This window comes from Rhinatrema bivittatum, chromosome 2 (genome assembly GCF_901001135.1).
Source record: "Rhinatrema bivittatum chromosome 2, aRhiBiv1.1, whole genome shotgun sequence".
NCBI lineage: Eukaryota > Metazoa > Chordata > Amphibia > Gymnophiona > Rhinatrematidae > Rhinatrema > Rhinatrema bivittatum.
In genome coordinates, this window is record NC_042616.1 from 17,092,930 (window position 1) to 17,108,943 (window position 16,014).

A 16,014-nucleotide genomic window follows, 5' to 3' on the forward strand; every position below is an offset into this window, starting at 1 on the left:
ACTTCGTCGATGCCACAGATGGGGGTCGGCGATGAATGATCTCCCGAACCTTCCGGATGATGTTTTTTGAGGATTAGACGTTTTGAAACTCCGGCCGGAGATGATTGAGTGGACGTCGATGAAGAAGGTAAAAGTTGTAGATGGAACAAGTGTTCCATCTTTTCTTGTCGGGCCTTTCGACCCTTTGTCGATGAAAATGAGAAGAAAATATTTTTTACTCAAAAGAGTGAAAATGAGACAAAAATTACTCACTGGCCGGTGGTAACGCGGGAGACCCCGATATGGGAGAGAAATAATTGTTTTTAAATCTGATTTTTAGTCAGAAAGTATGTGAGAAAACTCACACAGGCTTCTGCTCCGCGATGCCAAAAGCAGTGTGGAAAAACGAAGACTGAAGGGAGACCCCTGTGGCTGAGAATATCATGGCATGCTGGGCATGCTCAGTGGGCTCAGAGTGCCAGTCAAATGTTTCTAGAAACTTTGACAGAACGTTTTCCACAATAGGGCTCCATCAATGACGTCACCCATAGGTGAGGACTAGCATCCTGCTTGTCCTGGGATAACCTGACCTCTGCCCTTGGAAGACTAAATAAGGAATGCAGGAAAAGGCATGGGTGGAATCTTAGTGGCCGAACAGCACTTTTGAAAAGATTTTTAGAATGCAAATGCATCAGACAAACTAAGGAAGAGACAGTTAGAGATATCAAGAAATATTAAATCAAAACATAACACACAGCTTATGGCACAGAAGATCTCCACTGAATGCAAGGACTTCATTACTACAGCTACCAGATATCAGGTTTCTGATTTTGCTTGACTGGAAACAGGAGAGAGAGGCTTTTTCTCTTACCTGCCATGGTTGGATGTCATCAGTGCTGGCACACGTTCCATTGCTGAAAGGTCCATGACCTGGCCTGCATGACACCAACTCATTCAAGGTGTGCGCAAAGGCATGGACTGCTAGGTAGGTGTGGTAGGTAGATATCAGGTCATACAGCTCAAATAAAGACAAGTCAAGTGTATCCTTCAACTCATGCCCAGAACAAAACTGCACTGCTACTTCCGGATGCTTACCAGATGTACCATTAGTGTTCTGCCATCTGCAGCTGAATGCTTTCTCCCAGAATAGTCTAATAAAGATATCCTCCAAAGAATCAGAGGGATCCAGATTATACAGAAACTCAGTGAAGCCCGGCATGAGGCCAGTGTTAGCTGCTATCCCTATTGTGCCATTTAATAGTTTCCAAGTCTCTTTGGGGAAGAGTCCTGGAGTGATTATAAATGCTACAGAGAACACAAGGACTTTTCCAGTCACATTTTGCTCATCAAGAACCTCCAGTAACACCTTGACGTGCACCTCAGGGCTCTGGATGAGCACTACATTCACTGATGATGCATGAATCACTTCCACTACACGGAGAATCTTTTTCTTGGCATACCGCAGGTGAATCTTTTCTATAAAAACAACACAGCCACCATTCTTTTCAATTCCATCTTTGAGGTCCTGTCTCCCCTGTTCTCCTACGTCATCATCTGAGATGACCATTCCAATCCAAGTCCAACCGAAGTGCGCAATTAAGCGTGGAAGTGCAACATTCTGGAACTTGTCTCCTGGTATAGTACGTAGAAAGGATGGGAACAGGCGTTTGTCACTAAATTTGGACAATATAGATCCATAGCTGATCTGCAGAAAACATCGTGAAAAAAGTTACGTTTCAAGCTCCACATTCTGAGCTTTAAATTTTCTTTGTAGATTGCTTACAGGATGGAAGTATTGCATGCATGCATGAAAACTGCTTTTTAAATTTCCCCTAAAATGAAGTGCACTCCTTTTGAGTTTTAAACAAACGTATCCTAAACTCAACAGAAAGCCTACCATACTCATTTCAGGGAAAGTAAAATGTGAGGACTCTACTAGAGTAGTTTGGGTGTTGCCATTTCAAAACTGAAAGGAAAAACTAACTTCCCCTTAATTTAAACCCTGCACATTGGACCTGGGACACGGAAAGGTTCATATTCAGAAGCATTTAGATGGATAACTCAGAAGTTATCTGGCTAAATGAATATTTGGGAATATATCTAGCTATATTTTAGTCAGCTAATTTTAGCCGGCTAGTATTTTAACTGGCTAAGTTAGGGGCGTTCCAGAGGCGTAACTAGGAGGACTTGAGTTAGCCAGTGAAGTTGTCCAGCTCACTCCAAGTTAGACAGCACCTTCAAAGTTAGCCAGATAATTGCTGTTTCTTCAGATCTAGGGCCGGATTTAAGATTTTGGCACCCATAGGAAGAGAGCCATGGTGGTGCTCCTTTGAAGCTCTAGCAGCACATAGCACCAAAGCATGCAAAAGCAGGATTAGTTTTGGCCTGTATATTTGGCACTTTCACAATCTGGAGCCCTAGGCAGTTGTCTATGTTGCCTGTGCCTAAAGTTGGGCCTGTTCACATCTAAATTTCAGCTGATTCACAGTTCATTCTTAGGAAAAGTCTACTACCATGGTGTAGATCAATCCCAAGCAAGATTTCACACTTTATTCAACAGCAAACAAAGCAGGATGGCCATCCCGATGGCTCAGTGGCAGTGCTTTGCCCTGCTCTCTAGGAAATCTGGGTTCAGTTCCTGCAGCTGGACCCTGATCCTCAGACTGGGGATGCTATGGAGCGAACATTCACAGTCTTTGGGGTGGGTGTCTCAGCTTTTGCACAATGTCAACACCTAGTGGACAGACTCCTAATGTACACCTACCAGATTTTGGAAGGAGCCACATTTTGGCCTGGACTTTTGCGACAATGACTAGATGAGATTAGAAGGGGTAGGGTTGGTTAAAACAGGAAGCCTCCCCAGGTAGTTGCAAAGGAAGGCTCATGGTGCATTAGCCCAGCAGAGGCAGACTCTAAAGATCTAGAAGCCCAAAGGAGCAGTAGAAATATTCTGGAGCAGGAATATTTTCATTATCTTGTTACCTGTGGGGAGTTAAAGATTCCCAGAATCCTGGCCATAGGGAGTGATAAGGATGATAGGGGTGTGCATTCGTTTTGAACTTAAATGTAAAACGCAACTTATTTTTTTTTTTTTTAACTTAAAAAAGTGATGAGGCGTAAACGATCGGATTTCCAACTTATTCAACATAGCTATGTTAAATAAGTTGGAAATCGCGATTGTTGATCTAAATAAAAATTTAAACCCCTCACCCTCCTTAATCCCCCCCCCAAGACTTACCAAAACTCCCCAAGCTGGCCAAAAGTTCCGTGAGGGTCCGGGAGCGGACGCGCGGGGAATCACGTGACGTCTGTGTCACTCCGACGTGACGCCGACGTCACGTGGTCCATCGCGGTTCCGCTCCCGGACCCCTCGTTGGACCCAAACGGCACTTTTGGCCAGCTTGGGGGGGCCTCCTGACCCCCCCCCCAGGCTGGCCAAAAGTGCCTTTTGGGCCCAACAAGGGTCCCGGAGCAAACCCGCGGGGAATCACGTGACGCCGCGTCACTCCGACGTGACGCCGACGTCACGTGCTCCTTGCAAAGGAGTTCAGAAATGGCGTCCTGACCTCGCTGGACCACCAGGGAGTTTTGGTAAGTCTTGGGGGGGGGGGGGGGGATTAAGGCGGGTGAGGGGTTTAAATTTTTATTTGCACATATGGACATAGACTCAACTTATGGAATTCTCCATATGTCCATATTGACCGCAAATGACCCCCCCTTTCGACTTATGGACTTATGAACTTAAACTTTTGGTCTGCACATCCCTAAAGGATGACATCAGTTCCCCAATAACACCAGCTAGCAATGGACGCGCCTGACAGCTGTAAGCAGGAACAGGAATCTGCTTCCCCGATAGCAGTGCCAATATTCCCCAGATGGCTCTCATCTCAGACATGCAGGAATCAAAGATGCGGAACCCCAAAGTGATATTTGGTAAAAGTTCTGGAGTTTTATTAATTTCTTCTATGGTAAATATCATAGCCAGCACATCCCGATAATACCTAATGTGGAACCTGTGAAATTCAAAGTTTGCAGTTAGAGTCTACATCTACTGTGCATCCACCAGCAAATCAGAAAGATGGAAACTTTCAAAATTATGCAGGCAGGTGCAAGGTCCAAAGGTACTTTTTCCTGTGGCGTTTGCACCAGTTGATTGTAAATTGCTAGCAGCGCCGTCAATATGGGATTACAGGTTACAAATAATGCACTCGTGTGCTTTCTCATACTTTGCTCCAATTATTTGGAATTTTCTTACCATTACCTCTATGGGGAGAGAGTGACATTAAAGTGTTTCATAAACAGGTGAATGCCATGTTTTGTGCAGAAGCATATTAAGGGCCAGATTTTAAAAAGTACGTGCGGGCATACATTTGTGTGCGCAGCCATGCGCATGTTATAAAATCCAGGGTCGGCGCGCAAGGGGGTGCACAATTGTGCAGCTTGCGTGCGCCGAGCCGTGCAGCCTTCCTCCGTTCCCTCCGCCTCCCCACCTTCCCTTCCCTTCCCCTACCTAACCCGCCCCCCAGCCCTACCTAAACCCCCCCTTACCTTTATCCTATAAGTTGCGCTTGCTTCCGGGCAGGGGTAGGTTGCGCGCGCCAGCCGACGGCTGTGCCTTGAGGCTCCAGCCCCGCCCCGCCCCGCCCTTTTTTTCAAGCCCCGGGACATACTTGCGTCCCAGGGCTATGCGCACCGAGCCTATGCAAAATAGGCTCGGTGCGCGCAGGAGCAGGTTTTCGGGGTTACACATGTAACCCTTTGAAAATTCACCCCTAAATGTTTAATGATTTTTTATTTTTGTATGTAGTTATATTTGAAATTGTTATTGTTTTATTTTAACTATTGTTTTGAATATTAAATGATTGTGTTTGTATATACTCCGCACTGAACATGTTGTGGAGGATGTAGGTTATAAGATTTTTAAATAAATAAATAAAGAATAACAAATCACCCTGACCAGATGGCATACACCCCAACTATTTTTCAATTAAAAATGAAATTGCAGATCTGATACCAGTAATTTGTTTTTTTTTGTTTTTATTTTCATAACTTTTACAAATTCTTACAAGAAGTTGTTAGCAATGAAGGTACATGGCTCTTATAGAAAAATTCTATCAGTTACACAAAACAGAAATAATACAATTTATTTTACTTCTCTTAACCATATACCAAAACAATATAGGTAATAGGGAGGCTAAAAGAAATAATGAGTGTATATATTAACTTGTTATCATATTATATTTAGTAATGGTGCTGTGAGGAATTTGGGGCTATTTTCTTATATCGAACTAGCTGTGGGGTCTCTCTGGTGGTGCCCATCTAAGAATTCTCTAAGCTGGCTTGTTTGATATTCTAATATAATTCACAACATTTAGAAGGGTAGCGGAGCTCAAATTTCGCTCCTAGCTTCTTTCTTAACTGGGTAGCTTTAACCAAATCGGGAAATATCCATATTTTCTGTCCCAGAAATAATGATTGACGATTTTGGAAAAATTGCTTCAGAACATTATTCCTGTCCATCAAGCAGGGGAAGGACACAAGCACTGACCTTCTCCGTGTAACCTCTTCTTCTTGAGAACTCTCCAAAATTCTAGAGATATCCAAAGATTCAGATGGCTGTACCTGACCTTCCTGCGCTGCTTGATTAGGTTGTGGAAGATAATACATTTTTGTAATGACAGGCAATGCAGCCTCAGGAATCTTCAGTACCTGTAGGATGTATCTCTTGAAAAGGTCTAAAGGTGAAACAAAATTCACAACTGGAACATTTAAAATTCTCAAATTGTGAGTTCTCATAGCATTTTCTAGATTTTTCTAATTTTTTTTACTATGAATCTGCTCAGATTTGACCAAATTCTGTTGGATATATCTTCTAATTTTAAATTGTACGTGGTAGTTAAATTAGTGTTAACCAAAACTTGGGGGTTTTTTTTATATCTAACACCGCTTGTGATGCTGACATTAGAGAACTCTCTATTGATTTCAAAACTTTCCACAATCCTTCAACATTCATGGATTCTGGGCATTTAAGTCCTGCATCCGTTTTCAGATTCATAGAGGGTTTCTCTACCCCCCACACTGCTGCCTGCTCCTTGTCTCGGTACTGGGTCCGTTCTTAGTTCTAACCCGGCAGGTCTTAACCACAGCAGGAGCGGCAGGGTCGAATCTCTCCTCTGTCCATAGAGGGTTCACCGCTCCCGAGATCTGAGACTCCCCGCTCTCTTCTGAGGGTTATCCGCCGTGCTGAGGGCTCCAAATATCCCCTCTCACCTTCCGGGGACCCTTCCACCCTCACCGGACTCCCCATACTCTCATAGCGGGGAGGAGCCGGCCTGTTCGGTTCGCCGGGGCTTAAGGTGGTATCTAAGGCCAGGGAGGAAGCTGCTCGCTCCTGCATGCCTCCTCCAGCAGCTGCGTCTCTCTCAGCGTCTGCGCCCCTTCAATCCCTCGATGCAGGGCCGTAAAGGGTCAATGGCAGGAGAACTAGCCGTCGTCCCGCGCAGCTTAGCTTGCCTCTTCGTGTGAGGCATTTTCTGAGGTAAATACTAAAGAGGAAATCAGGAAATTCAAAGACACTGCAGCGAGAGCGTCTCCACGCTGTCCTTACACGGCAGCCATCTTAACCCGCCTCCTGTTTCTGTTACTAGTAATTTGTAACCTGTCGTGGGGTGATCCATCGTGATTGAAGGCTGGAGGATGGCCAATGTATCCCCAATCTTTAAAAAGGGCTTTAGGGGTGATCTTGGAAACTGTAGACTGTTGAATCTGACTTCAGGGCTGGGGAAAATCGTGGAAACTATTCTAAAGAACAAAAGTGCAGAACATATAGAAAGAGATGAGATAATGGGGCACCTCCAGCATGGATTTACACAATGGAAATCTTGCCACACCACTCTGCTACATTTTTTGAAGGGGTTAAAAAACATGGATAATGGTGAGCAGATGAATGTAATGTATTTGGATTTTAAGGCGTTTGACAAAGGGCCCCATGAGATACCCCTGAGAAAATTACAAAGTCACAGAATAGGATGCAATGTCCTTTTGTGGACTGCAAACTGGTTAAAATATAGAAAACAGAGTAGGAATAAATGGTCAGATTTCTCAGTGGAGGAGGATAAACCTCAGGGAGCTATACTGAGACCAGTGCTTTTTAATATATTTATAAATGATCTGGAAAGGGGAACAATGAGGGAACTGATCAAATTTGCAGCTGACACAAAATGATTCCGATTTGTTAAATCACAAGGGGATTGTGAAAAGTTGCAGGAGGAACTTGTGAGACTGGAAGACGGGGCATTTAAGTAGCAGTTGAAATGTAATGTGGACAAGTGCCAAGTGATGCACATGGGCAAAAGTAACCTACACCTTAGCTACACGATGATAAGTTTTATATTGGGAGTTATCGCCCAGGAAAAGGACCTGGACATCATAGTAGACAATAGTTTGAAATCTGTGCAATGTGCAGCAGTGGTAAAAAAAAAAAAAAAAAAAGCAAAAATAATGTTAGGAATTATTAGGAAAGGTATGGAGAGTAAAACAGAGAATATCATACTGCCTCTGTATCGCTCCATGGTGAGGCCGTACCTAGAGTACTATGTGCAGTTCTGGTTGCCGCATCTCAAAAAAGATATAGTTGCGATGGAGAAGGTACAGAGAAGAGCGACCAAAATGATAAAGGGGATGGAACGGCTCCCCTATGAGGAAAGGCTAAAGAGGTTAGGGCTGTTCAGTTTGGAGAAGAGACGGCTGAGGGGAGGGGGATAGGATAGAAGTCTATAAAATCATGAGTGGAACAGAATGGGTAAATGTAAATTGGTTATTTACTCTTTCAAAAAATGAGGTCCATATTCAAAAGCATTTAGTAGGATAACTCAGAAGTTATCCATCTAAATAAAGATTTGGGCACTTATCTGACTAAATTCTAGCCAGATAATAAGCTAAATGGCTACAATTTACCTGGATATGTTAGGAGCATTCTGGGGGCATAACTTATCTGGCTAAATCTGATTGGCCCATACTCCTGACCCACCACTGAATAAATAGGTTAAATTAGCTAGATAAGTTTATTCAATTAACTAGCCAAGCCGCACGGCAACTGAATATGGTCCTCAGGAAGACTAGGAAACACTCCATAAGGTTAGTATGTAGCACATTCAAAATAAATTGGAGAAAATTATTTTTCGCACAACACACAATTAAGCTCTGGAATTCATTGCCGGAAGATGTGGTTAAGGCTGTTAGTATAGCTGGGTTTAAAAATGATTTGGACATATTCCTGGAGGCAAAGTCAAGAAACTGTTATTAAGCAATTAGTCTTAAGAAATAGCCACTGCTTATCACTGCACAATAGCAGTATGGAATCTCTTTACTGTTTGGGATCTTGCCAGGGATTTGTGACCTGGATTGGCCATTGTTGGAAACAGGATACTGGGAGTCATAGACCATTGGTCTGATCCAGTATGGCAAATTAATAAGAACATAAACTAATTCTTATAATTCTTATGAAGAAAGCTTGTTCTTATGAAGAAAGCTTTTACAATAGCCTCAATGCTGGTACACCCAGACCCACAGCAGCCATTGATAGTAGAGATTGATGTGTCTAGAGTAGCTATCGGTGCTATACTATCCTAAAGATGGGGATGTAAAGATCCCCTCCATCTATGTGCCTTCTATTCTTGTAAACGTACACCTGCGGAAAAAGTCTATCAAAACTGACAAAGAACTCCTGTCCATAAAAATCGCCTTTGAAGAAGGGAGTCACCTTCTGGAAGGGGCCCATCATTATGTCCAGGTTTTCACAGACTACAAAAATTTAAAATTCCTTAAGACCACATGCAATATGAATATCAGGCAAGCTCGATGGTCTCTTTCCGTCTTTTGGTTTGATTTCATATTAACACACCAACCAGTTTCCATGAACAGCAAGGCAGATGCTCTCTCTCCTGAAAATAAGCAGGAGAACTTGCAGAACCAGAAGCTCCCACCATAATCCTCTGACTGGAGAATTTTGCCTTCAGATCCAGGAATCCTAACCTGATGGAAGTAACACTTGGAAACCTGCTGCAAGATGAGCTCCCACAGGCCCGGCTGTAGGAATTGGAAAAGGGAGAAAAGGACATTGTATGGAATTGGCAGGAAACCATCCTTTATAGGAAGGATCGACTCTATGTACCTAAGGGCACTTCAAGTCTGGAGGCCCCTGTGAAGCTACCATGACTTCTCATTCGCAGGTCATCCTGGTCGCCACAGACTAAAGAACTAGTTGCCCATGAATTCTGGTGGCTGGGATGGAACTAAGATGAAACACAGTATGTCACCTGTTGTGAAATGTGTGCCTGTAACAAGATATCATTTCATCACCCTCATGGACTACTATTGCCATTGCCAGTACCCTCAAGACCATGGGAATGGGTATCAATGGACTTAATTACCGATTTACCATCATCACAAGGAAAGACCACGATTCTGGTGGTGATAGATTCATTCACTAAGATGGCCCATTTAATAGTCACTACCAGTCTTCCCTCTTCCCATGAAACATCAGACCTGCTAGTTTGAGAAGTAGTGCATCTGCACAATCTGCCATCTCTTATCTTCTCTGACCAGAACTCCCAGTTTGTTGCACATTTCTGGCGAAGATAATTAAACTTTGGAATGTCCAACTCTGTCATCAGCACACCAACCATAATCCAATGGCAGACAGAATAGCTAAATCAGACTCTAAAGCTGTATCTCCATGGCTTTTCTAATTTTTACCTGACAAACTGAGCACACTTACTTCCTATGGCAGAATTCATGTATAATAACTGAGCAACTACTAAAGCCTCCCCATTCTTCGCAAGCCATGGGATCCATCCTCACTTCCACTCGGGGGAGGCTTGGCAATCCAGTGTCCTCACAGAGATACAGTGGGTAAATGCCTTAACATAGTTACATGTGCAAGTCCAACATAAATTAGAATGGGCTAAAGAGCCACAGAAGAAGTTTGTGTACAGATGACACCAGGGACACTAAGGGGTGTATACAGTTAAGGGGTGTAGTAATACAATGTTAGCTACTTTTGAATAATAGAAGGACTAGAGGGCATTCCATGAAGTTAGCAAGTAGCACATTTAAGACTAATCGGAGAAAATTCTTTTTCACTCAACGCACAATAAAGCTCTGGAATTTGTTGCCAGAGGATGTGGTTAGTGCACTTAGTGTAGCTGGGTTCAAAAAAGGTTTGGATAAGTTCTTGGAGGAGAAGTCCATTACCTGCTATTAATCAAGTTTACTTAGGGAATAGCCACTGCTATTAATTGCATCAGTAGCATGGGATCTTCTTAGTGTTTAGGTAATTGCCAGGTTCTTGTGGCCTGGTTTTGGCCTCTGTTGGAAACAGGATGCTGGACTTAATGGACCCTTGGTCTGACCCAGCATGGCAATTTCTTATGTTCTTATGTTCTCTGATAGCTGTGACAGTAGGAGCCACTACATGCAAGCAGGAGGGCAGAGCACATGCTACAGAATTCATTTTGGAGGAGAAGCCTACAGGATGCTTCTGAGATCCATGGAACTGGGTGCGGAATGACAGGGATCAACCCTTTCATTCAGTTGCATATAGATTAAATGGTTTGCTATAATCTGGTAGGACTAAGATATGTCCCTGGCCAGAGCAGTTTTTAAAATATCAAAAGCTTTCTGAAGCTCCTCATTACATTCAAGAGCATCAGATGGCACTGGAGATTCCAGGAGTAGGGCCTGTAGGGGTGCTGCCAAAGAGGCATACTCACTGATCCAATGGCAACAATACCCAGTAAGTCCTAGGAAGGTTCTAAGCTGTCTTATTGCTTTAGGGGGTTGAGACCCATAAAATAGCAATTCAATCAGGGGCAACAGCATGACCTCTGGGAGATAAGAGATAAGAGAGCCTATCGTACTGTTTCTTGGACAAGTTGCAATTTCTTAAGTTCTACTTTGTGGCCTTTGTGGGCTAGGGTGGTGTGTAATATGGCCAGATCCTGTAAATGGCTTTATCGGTCTGTAGAACAGAGCAGGGGGTTATCTACATACTGTACCAATGTGCTTGAAAGGTACATTGGTACAGCTAAGTCTTGATGTAGAAGCAAGTTAAAGACGGAGGGGCTTTCAGTGTATCCCTGAGGTAGACTGGTCCACATATATTGTAAGGTCCAATAAAACAAATCGGAAGGCGGTCCCACGTAGCCAACGCAAAAAACAAAGGGACTACCTTACACCGTGGGCATCTCTAATAAAATCTTCCACGGTGTAAGGTAGTCCCTTTGTTGTTTTTTTCCACATATATTGTAACCCATTATATGTGAATGCAAATAAAAAATAAGACTGGGGGTGCAATCGTACTGTAAAACGTTGAGTCAGTGAGCTCTTTGACTGGGAAAATCATCGGTAGTGGTATGGTTGCAGAACTGTGACTGGATTAGGCACAATAATAAAACAAGGAATGGCACGCTCATTCATTTTTTGAAAATCCTGAGTGAGGCACCATTTGCCATTGGGCTTAGGCACTGGCCAGATGGGGGTGTTGCAATCATTGCGGGTATGAATAGAATTCCTTGTGCAAGCAAGGAATGTATGTGGGCTCAGTTCATTTCTTTTCCTCTGGGCAGAGGGAATACTGATGCGGTGAAGCGCACTGCTTGGTTGGGTCCTGATAAATAAAGGGGCAGATTTTTTAAATCCTACCTCTCTGTTTTCTGTTACCCATAAACAAGGGGGACTATGCAGAGATTGTATCAAGGTATCTCTTTCTCTCTGATCCAGCTCCAAGATGTACCGGGGCAGGTTCAATGCAGTCAGAGAAATAGCTCCCTTACGACAATCAATCTGACCTGCCCGGGCTTGGAGGGCATCTAAGCCCAAAAGTGAAATGTGATGAAAGATGGGAGTGATTAAAAGGGGAATAATTATAACTAGAGAGAGATCATCTGTCAATGGAGGTGTAAGAAAGCAAACAACACTTTTATTCCCCACTCCTTTCACAGGTTGTATCTGACTTGACAACGGAGCCCCTAACCTGTGGTGGTCACGTACCACGAGGAGTGATTGCTGAGCTCTGGTGTCAATCATCATGCGGATAGGGGAAAGTCTTCAAAGTCAAACAGCTAAACCATTAGGAGTGAAAGAACCCGACAACACAAATACAGCGCCAATAAGAGGAATGCCAATACATGCCCCCCTTCCCTAGTCAGCTGTAACTATTGAAACGTTGGGGCTTTGCTGGTGGAGCAGCCCAGGAATAAACAGGCTTGGTCCCCTGCAGGAGACTGCGCTCTGGTAACCTTATGGGGGCCATTTCCAGCTGAGGACTTGGTGCTGGCCAGGGAGCAGTGTTGCATGATCTCGCACCCCTCTGCCCCAGCCTTCCTGTCAGTTTATGTCATTTTACTTTCTGATTTCCAGTGTCCTTGTTTCCCACAATAATGGCAGTAGCGGCTTCAGTGGCTAGGGGGGGGGCTCCCATACCCCTGCCCTAACCCCATTGCATCCCTACACCATTTCCCAGGGGAGGAGGTGAGAGTGATACGGCTGCCCACTTTTTCTTCTACATCAGTGGTGTTGACAGCTCTTGTGGCTTGGACAGAAAATCTTACGAAATCTTCCCGGGTTGTGGGAGTATAAGTAATCAGTTTTTGATCCAGACTTTCCTTAATGCATCATGCGAAACTACATACACACACACTGGGTAATTAAAGGGTCCATAAGGATTGCATCTGTGCCAGCATTAACTTTTCATGCTGTAAGGAATTGTGCCCAAAAGAAAAATCATTAACAGATTCAGTTTTCCCTTGAAAAGGTGGCTCTGATCACATTCCAGTTTGGTTTAGAGGGATAGCAAGCCACCAAGTCCCCTAAAGCTTGTAAGATAAATAGCCATCTCACCCTGATACATCCCATCATTAGGATTTATCAGAGATCTGCTAGCAAGTAAATTATGTACAGGCCTCATTTGGTCTTCAAGGTTAGTGGCTACAGCCCAGTTCCCAAATTGTTCATCAGCTAGATGTGATCTTAAAATACCTACTACATCGTTAAATGTGAGATCTCCCACCCGTACCTCATTGCGGAGGGCACGGACAGAGCGGATGTCTTTAGCCATCAAGGATTCTCTCGCTTGATACGTAAAGCTTCCCCTGGACATTGAGGGCAGGGCTGAGTTTTTCACCTCACAGGTAACGTTTCTCTTGTGTAGAGTAACCAATGCGTCTACTAAGGGGCGATAAGAGTCCGTGGATGGATCTGAGGGCAGGGGAGAAGGAGCCTGAAAGAGTTCTGGTTCGTGTGGAGCTGTGCGCGGATAGGAGAGGAAGGAGGTGGGTGGCAGAGTTTAAGATTAGCTTCATATTGCAACGATTTCAGCTGAGTTTTTAATTTTTGTTGCTTTCTTTCATCGAGAAAGAAAGCTTAAAATTGCTTTGGCTACAGAATATTTCCCCTTTCTGGTCATAAAGAGGTAATCTTTGCATAACCTTCATAATCTTATCAGCATCAAAGAGCCCTCCGGTTGGCCAAGCCCTGGGTCCTCACATCTTATTGCCCCATTTCTTTATTTTTCGCATATCAAAAGCACATCCCCCATATTTCAGCTGAATTATGTTATTAGGGGTCCTTGTATTTCCTTTTTGTGGCATCTCCTTCTTAACTGTGTTCCCCCTCTGCTTTTTGTTTTATTTTTCTTCTCTAGACGCTCAGCACACCTACAGATAAATCAACATGCCCACTATACAGAGAAATGCAATGCTGACATGATGAGAAAACAAATCAGCCTCCGACGAGAATACGCCCCACAGCAATCACAAACATTTCCACACCATCAGAAATAATTCCCTGCAAACCCCAGCTGTTCCTTCTGTCGTCAGCCACCTGCAGTCACCCACATCGTATGGCGCACAGCTTCAACTTCACTTAGACATCTTTTTTTTTCCCCCCTTTTAGTTATTTTTTTTCTTTGCCAGCGCCAGGCAGGCGCAGTTACACAGCGCACACCGCAGGCGCTGGCACTCACTGCACTCCCCTCCCTCCCTCTACTAACCTGAGTAGAAAAAGACCGATAACAGAGGCTTTCCAAGTCAAAGGTTAACCCCTTAAGGATTACCCTGAAAAAATATAGCAGTTCCTTACTGCAAGTGGGCGAGGGGACACCGTGAGGGGAATCTCACTCTCAGGCCGATACAGTAAAGTTCGCGGGAGAGTGGCCGAGTGCCTGCTCTCACGGCGCGCGCACAGGGCACTGGCCTGTGCGCGCGATTCAGTAAACCAAAATATTTAAATTAGGGCCCGTGGTAAAAAGAGCCGCTAGGGACACTAGCGCGTCCCTAGCGCCTCTTTTTGGACAGGAGCGGCGGTTGTCAGCGGGTTTGACAGCCGACGCTCAATTTTACCCGGCGTCGGTTCTCGAGCCCACTGACAGCCACGGGTTCGGAAACTGGACGCTGGCAAAATTGAGCGTCCGGTTTTCAACCCGCGAGCTGCGGGCCGATTTTTAAATTTTTATTTTTTTACTTTTTTTAACTTTTGGGACCTCCGACTTAATATCGCCATGATATTAAGTCGGAGGGTGTACAGAAAAGCAGTGCACAGAAAAGCAGTGCACCGGGGAAGTGCACAGAAATTAATGCCTACCTTTGGGTAGGCGCTAATTTCTTAAAGTAATTTGTGCGGCTTGGCTGCACATTTTACTTACTGTATCGCCCGGGAATGACTAATAGGGCCATCAACATGCATTTGCATGTTGCGGGTGCTATTAGTCTCGGGGGGGGGGGGGGGGTTGGACGAGCGTTTTCGACGCACTATTACCCCTTACTGAATAAGGGATAAAGCTAGCGCGTCGAAAACGTGAGTCCAAATGCCGGTTAACAGTGTGCACTGTACTGTATCGGCCTGTCTCTGCAGTAAGCTTAGCCTTCAGCTGTACGGGAGGGAAAGCCCAGACTTTTGCAAAACAATTAAACATATAATCGGACCCCTACTCACACGCTTGTAGGCAGCGTCAGGCAGGCATTACCTAAGGATGGAGAAACATAAAACATCTTGCAGCATGTTGACAACAAGCTTTGACAACAAGCTCTCCGCAGCATACACTCACGCACACAACCTTTCACCAAGAAATCTCACAATATGCCTAGGTACCCGCCTTACACCTAACCACATCTATATCCTTAAGCTATATTTTTATCCTGCTAGTTCTGTTATTCCCCTGCCTTAACTGAAAAGCATGCCCACCAGAATCCAGGGGCAAATTGTACTCCCTGACCATGGTCACCTCAACACAGTCACTGCAAGCCTAGTTTGATGAGGAAGCCTCCCTAACTTAACCTAATTTAACCTATTACCAAATGAAGTTCTCTCCAGCTACTGGTTAGCAAGTCAAAAGCCCAGATCAGATGGGCTCTCTTAGGTGGAGGGAGAAGAGAGAAAGTCAGTTACCAGATGAGGGAGTAAAAGAGTAAAGAAAAAACCTTTGTGCCTCCACTCATTATCAGGCTGATACAGTAAAGTGCGCTCCGGTGGAGTGCACTGTTAGCCCGGGTTTGGATGCGCGTTTTCGACGATGGAAGAAAGATCCAGCTAAATGACATATACCACTAATATAAGTTCATTGAATGGACAAAGGAATGTAATATAAGTGATATAGATAAGATTGTTAAACAGCTAAGTGGTGTATTCATCAAAATAGACCTATTATAACAACAATGAGGTTAGGGTATATACAGTCTGATTAGGGTAAGATTGAGGACAGAAATAGGTGAGGATTGAGGGGTATAACTAATTGGACTAAAAGCTGATTTCAGCATATATGAAATATTTAATGATTTGTATAAAAAAAATTTTCACTAATTTTATTAATTCTCTGTTAAAGTTTTCAATAAAAGATTAACAATTTTAAAAAGCGTCATATATTTGAATTGATTTAGTAAACACAAAAATAGTGCTTATTGTCTCCCACGTTTTTACGTTGGGGTTTTTTTTGTATATTAGCTCTAGCACTGGTAGAGATAATATTGCCAAAAATTTTTT

General features: G+C 43.9%; 1 protein-coding gene across 1 annotated transcript in view; it reads right to left on the reverse strand.

Annotated features, from left to right (window-relative positions):
* LOC115086310 (extracellular calcium-sensing receptor-like) overlaps window positions 1–6,376 on the reverse strand; it is a 59,062-nt gene extending 52,686 nt beyond the window's left edge. The window contains exons 1-3 of the mRNA XM_029592742.1: window positions 6,250–6,376; window positions 5,602–5,714; window positions 851–1,684 (exon numbers count right to left, since the gene is read on the reverse strand). Coding sequence (XP_029448602.1) covers window positions 851–1,684; window positions 5,602–5,714; window positions 6,250–6,376 — 1,074 coding nt within the window. The remainder of the gene's footprint in view (window positions 1–850; window positions 1,685–5,601; window positions 5,715–6,249) is intronic.
* Window positions 6,377–16,014: the final 9,638 nt, after the last annotated feature.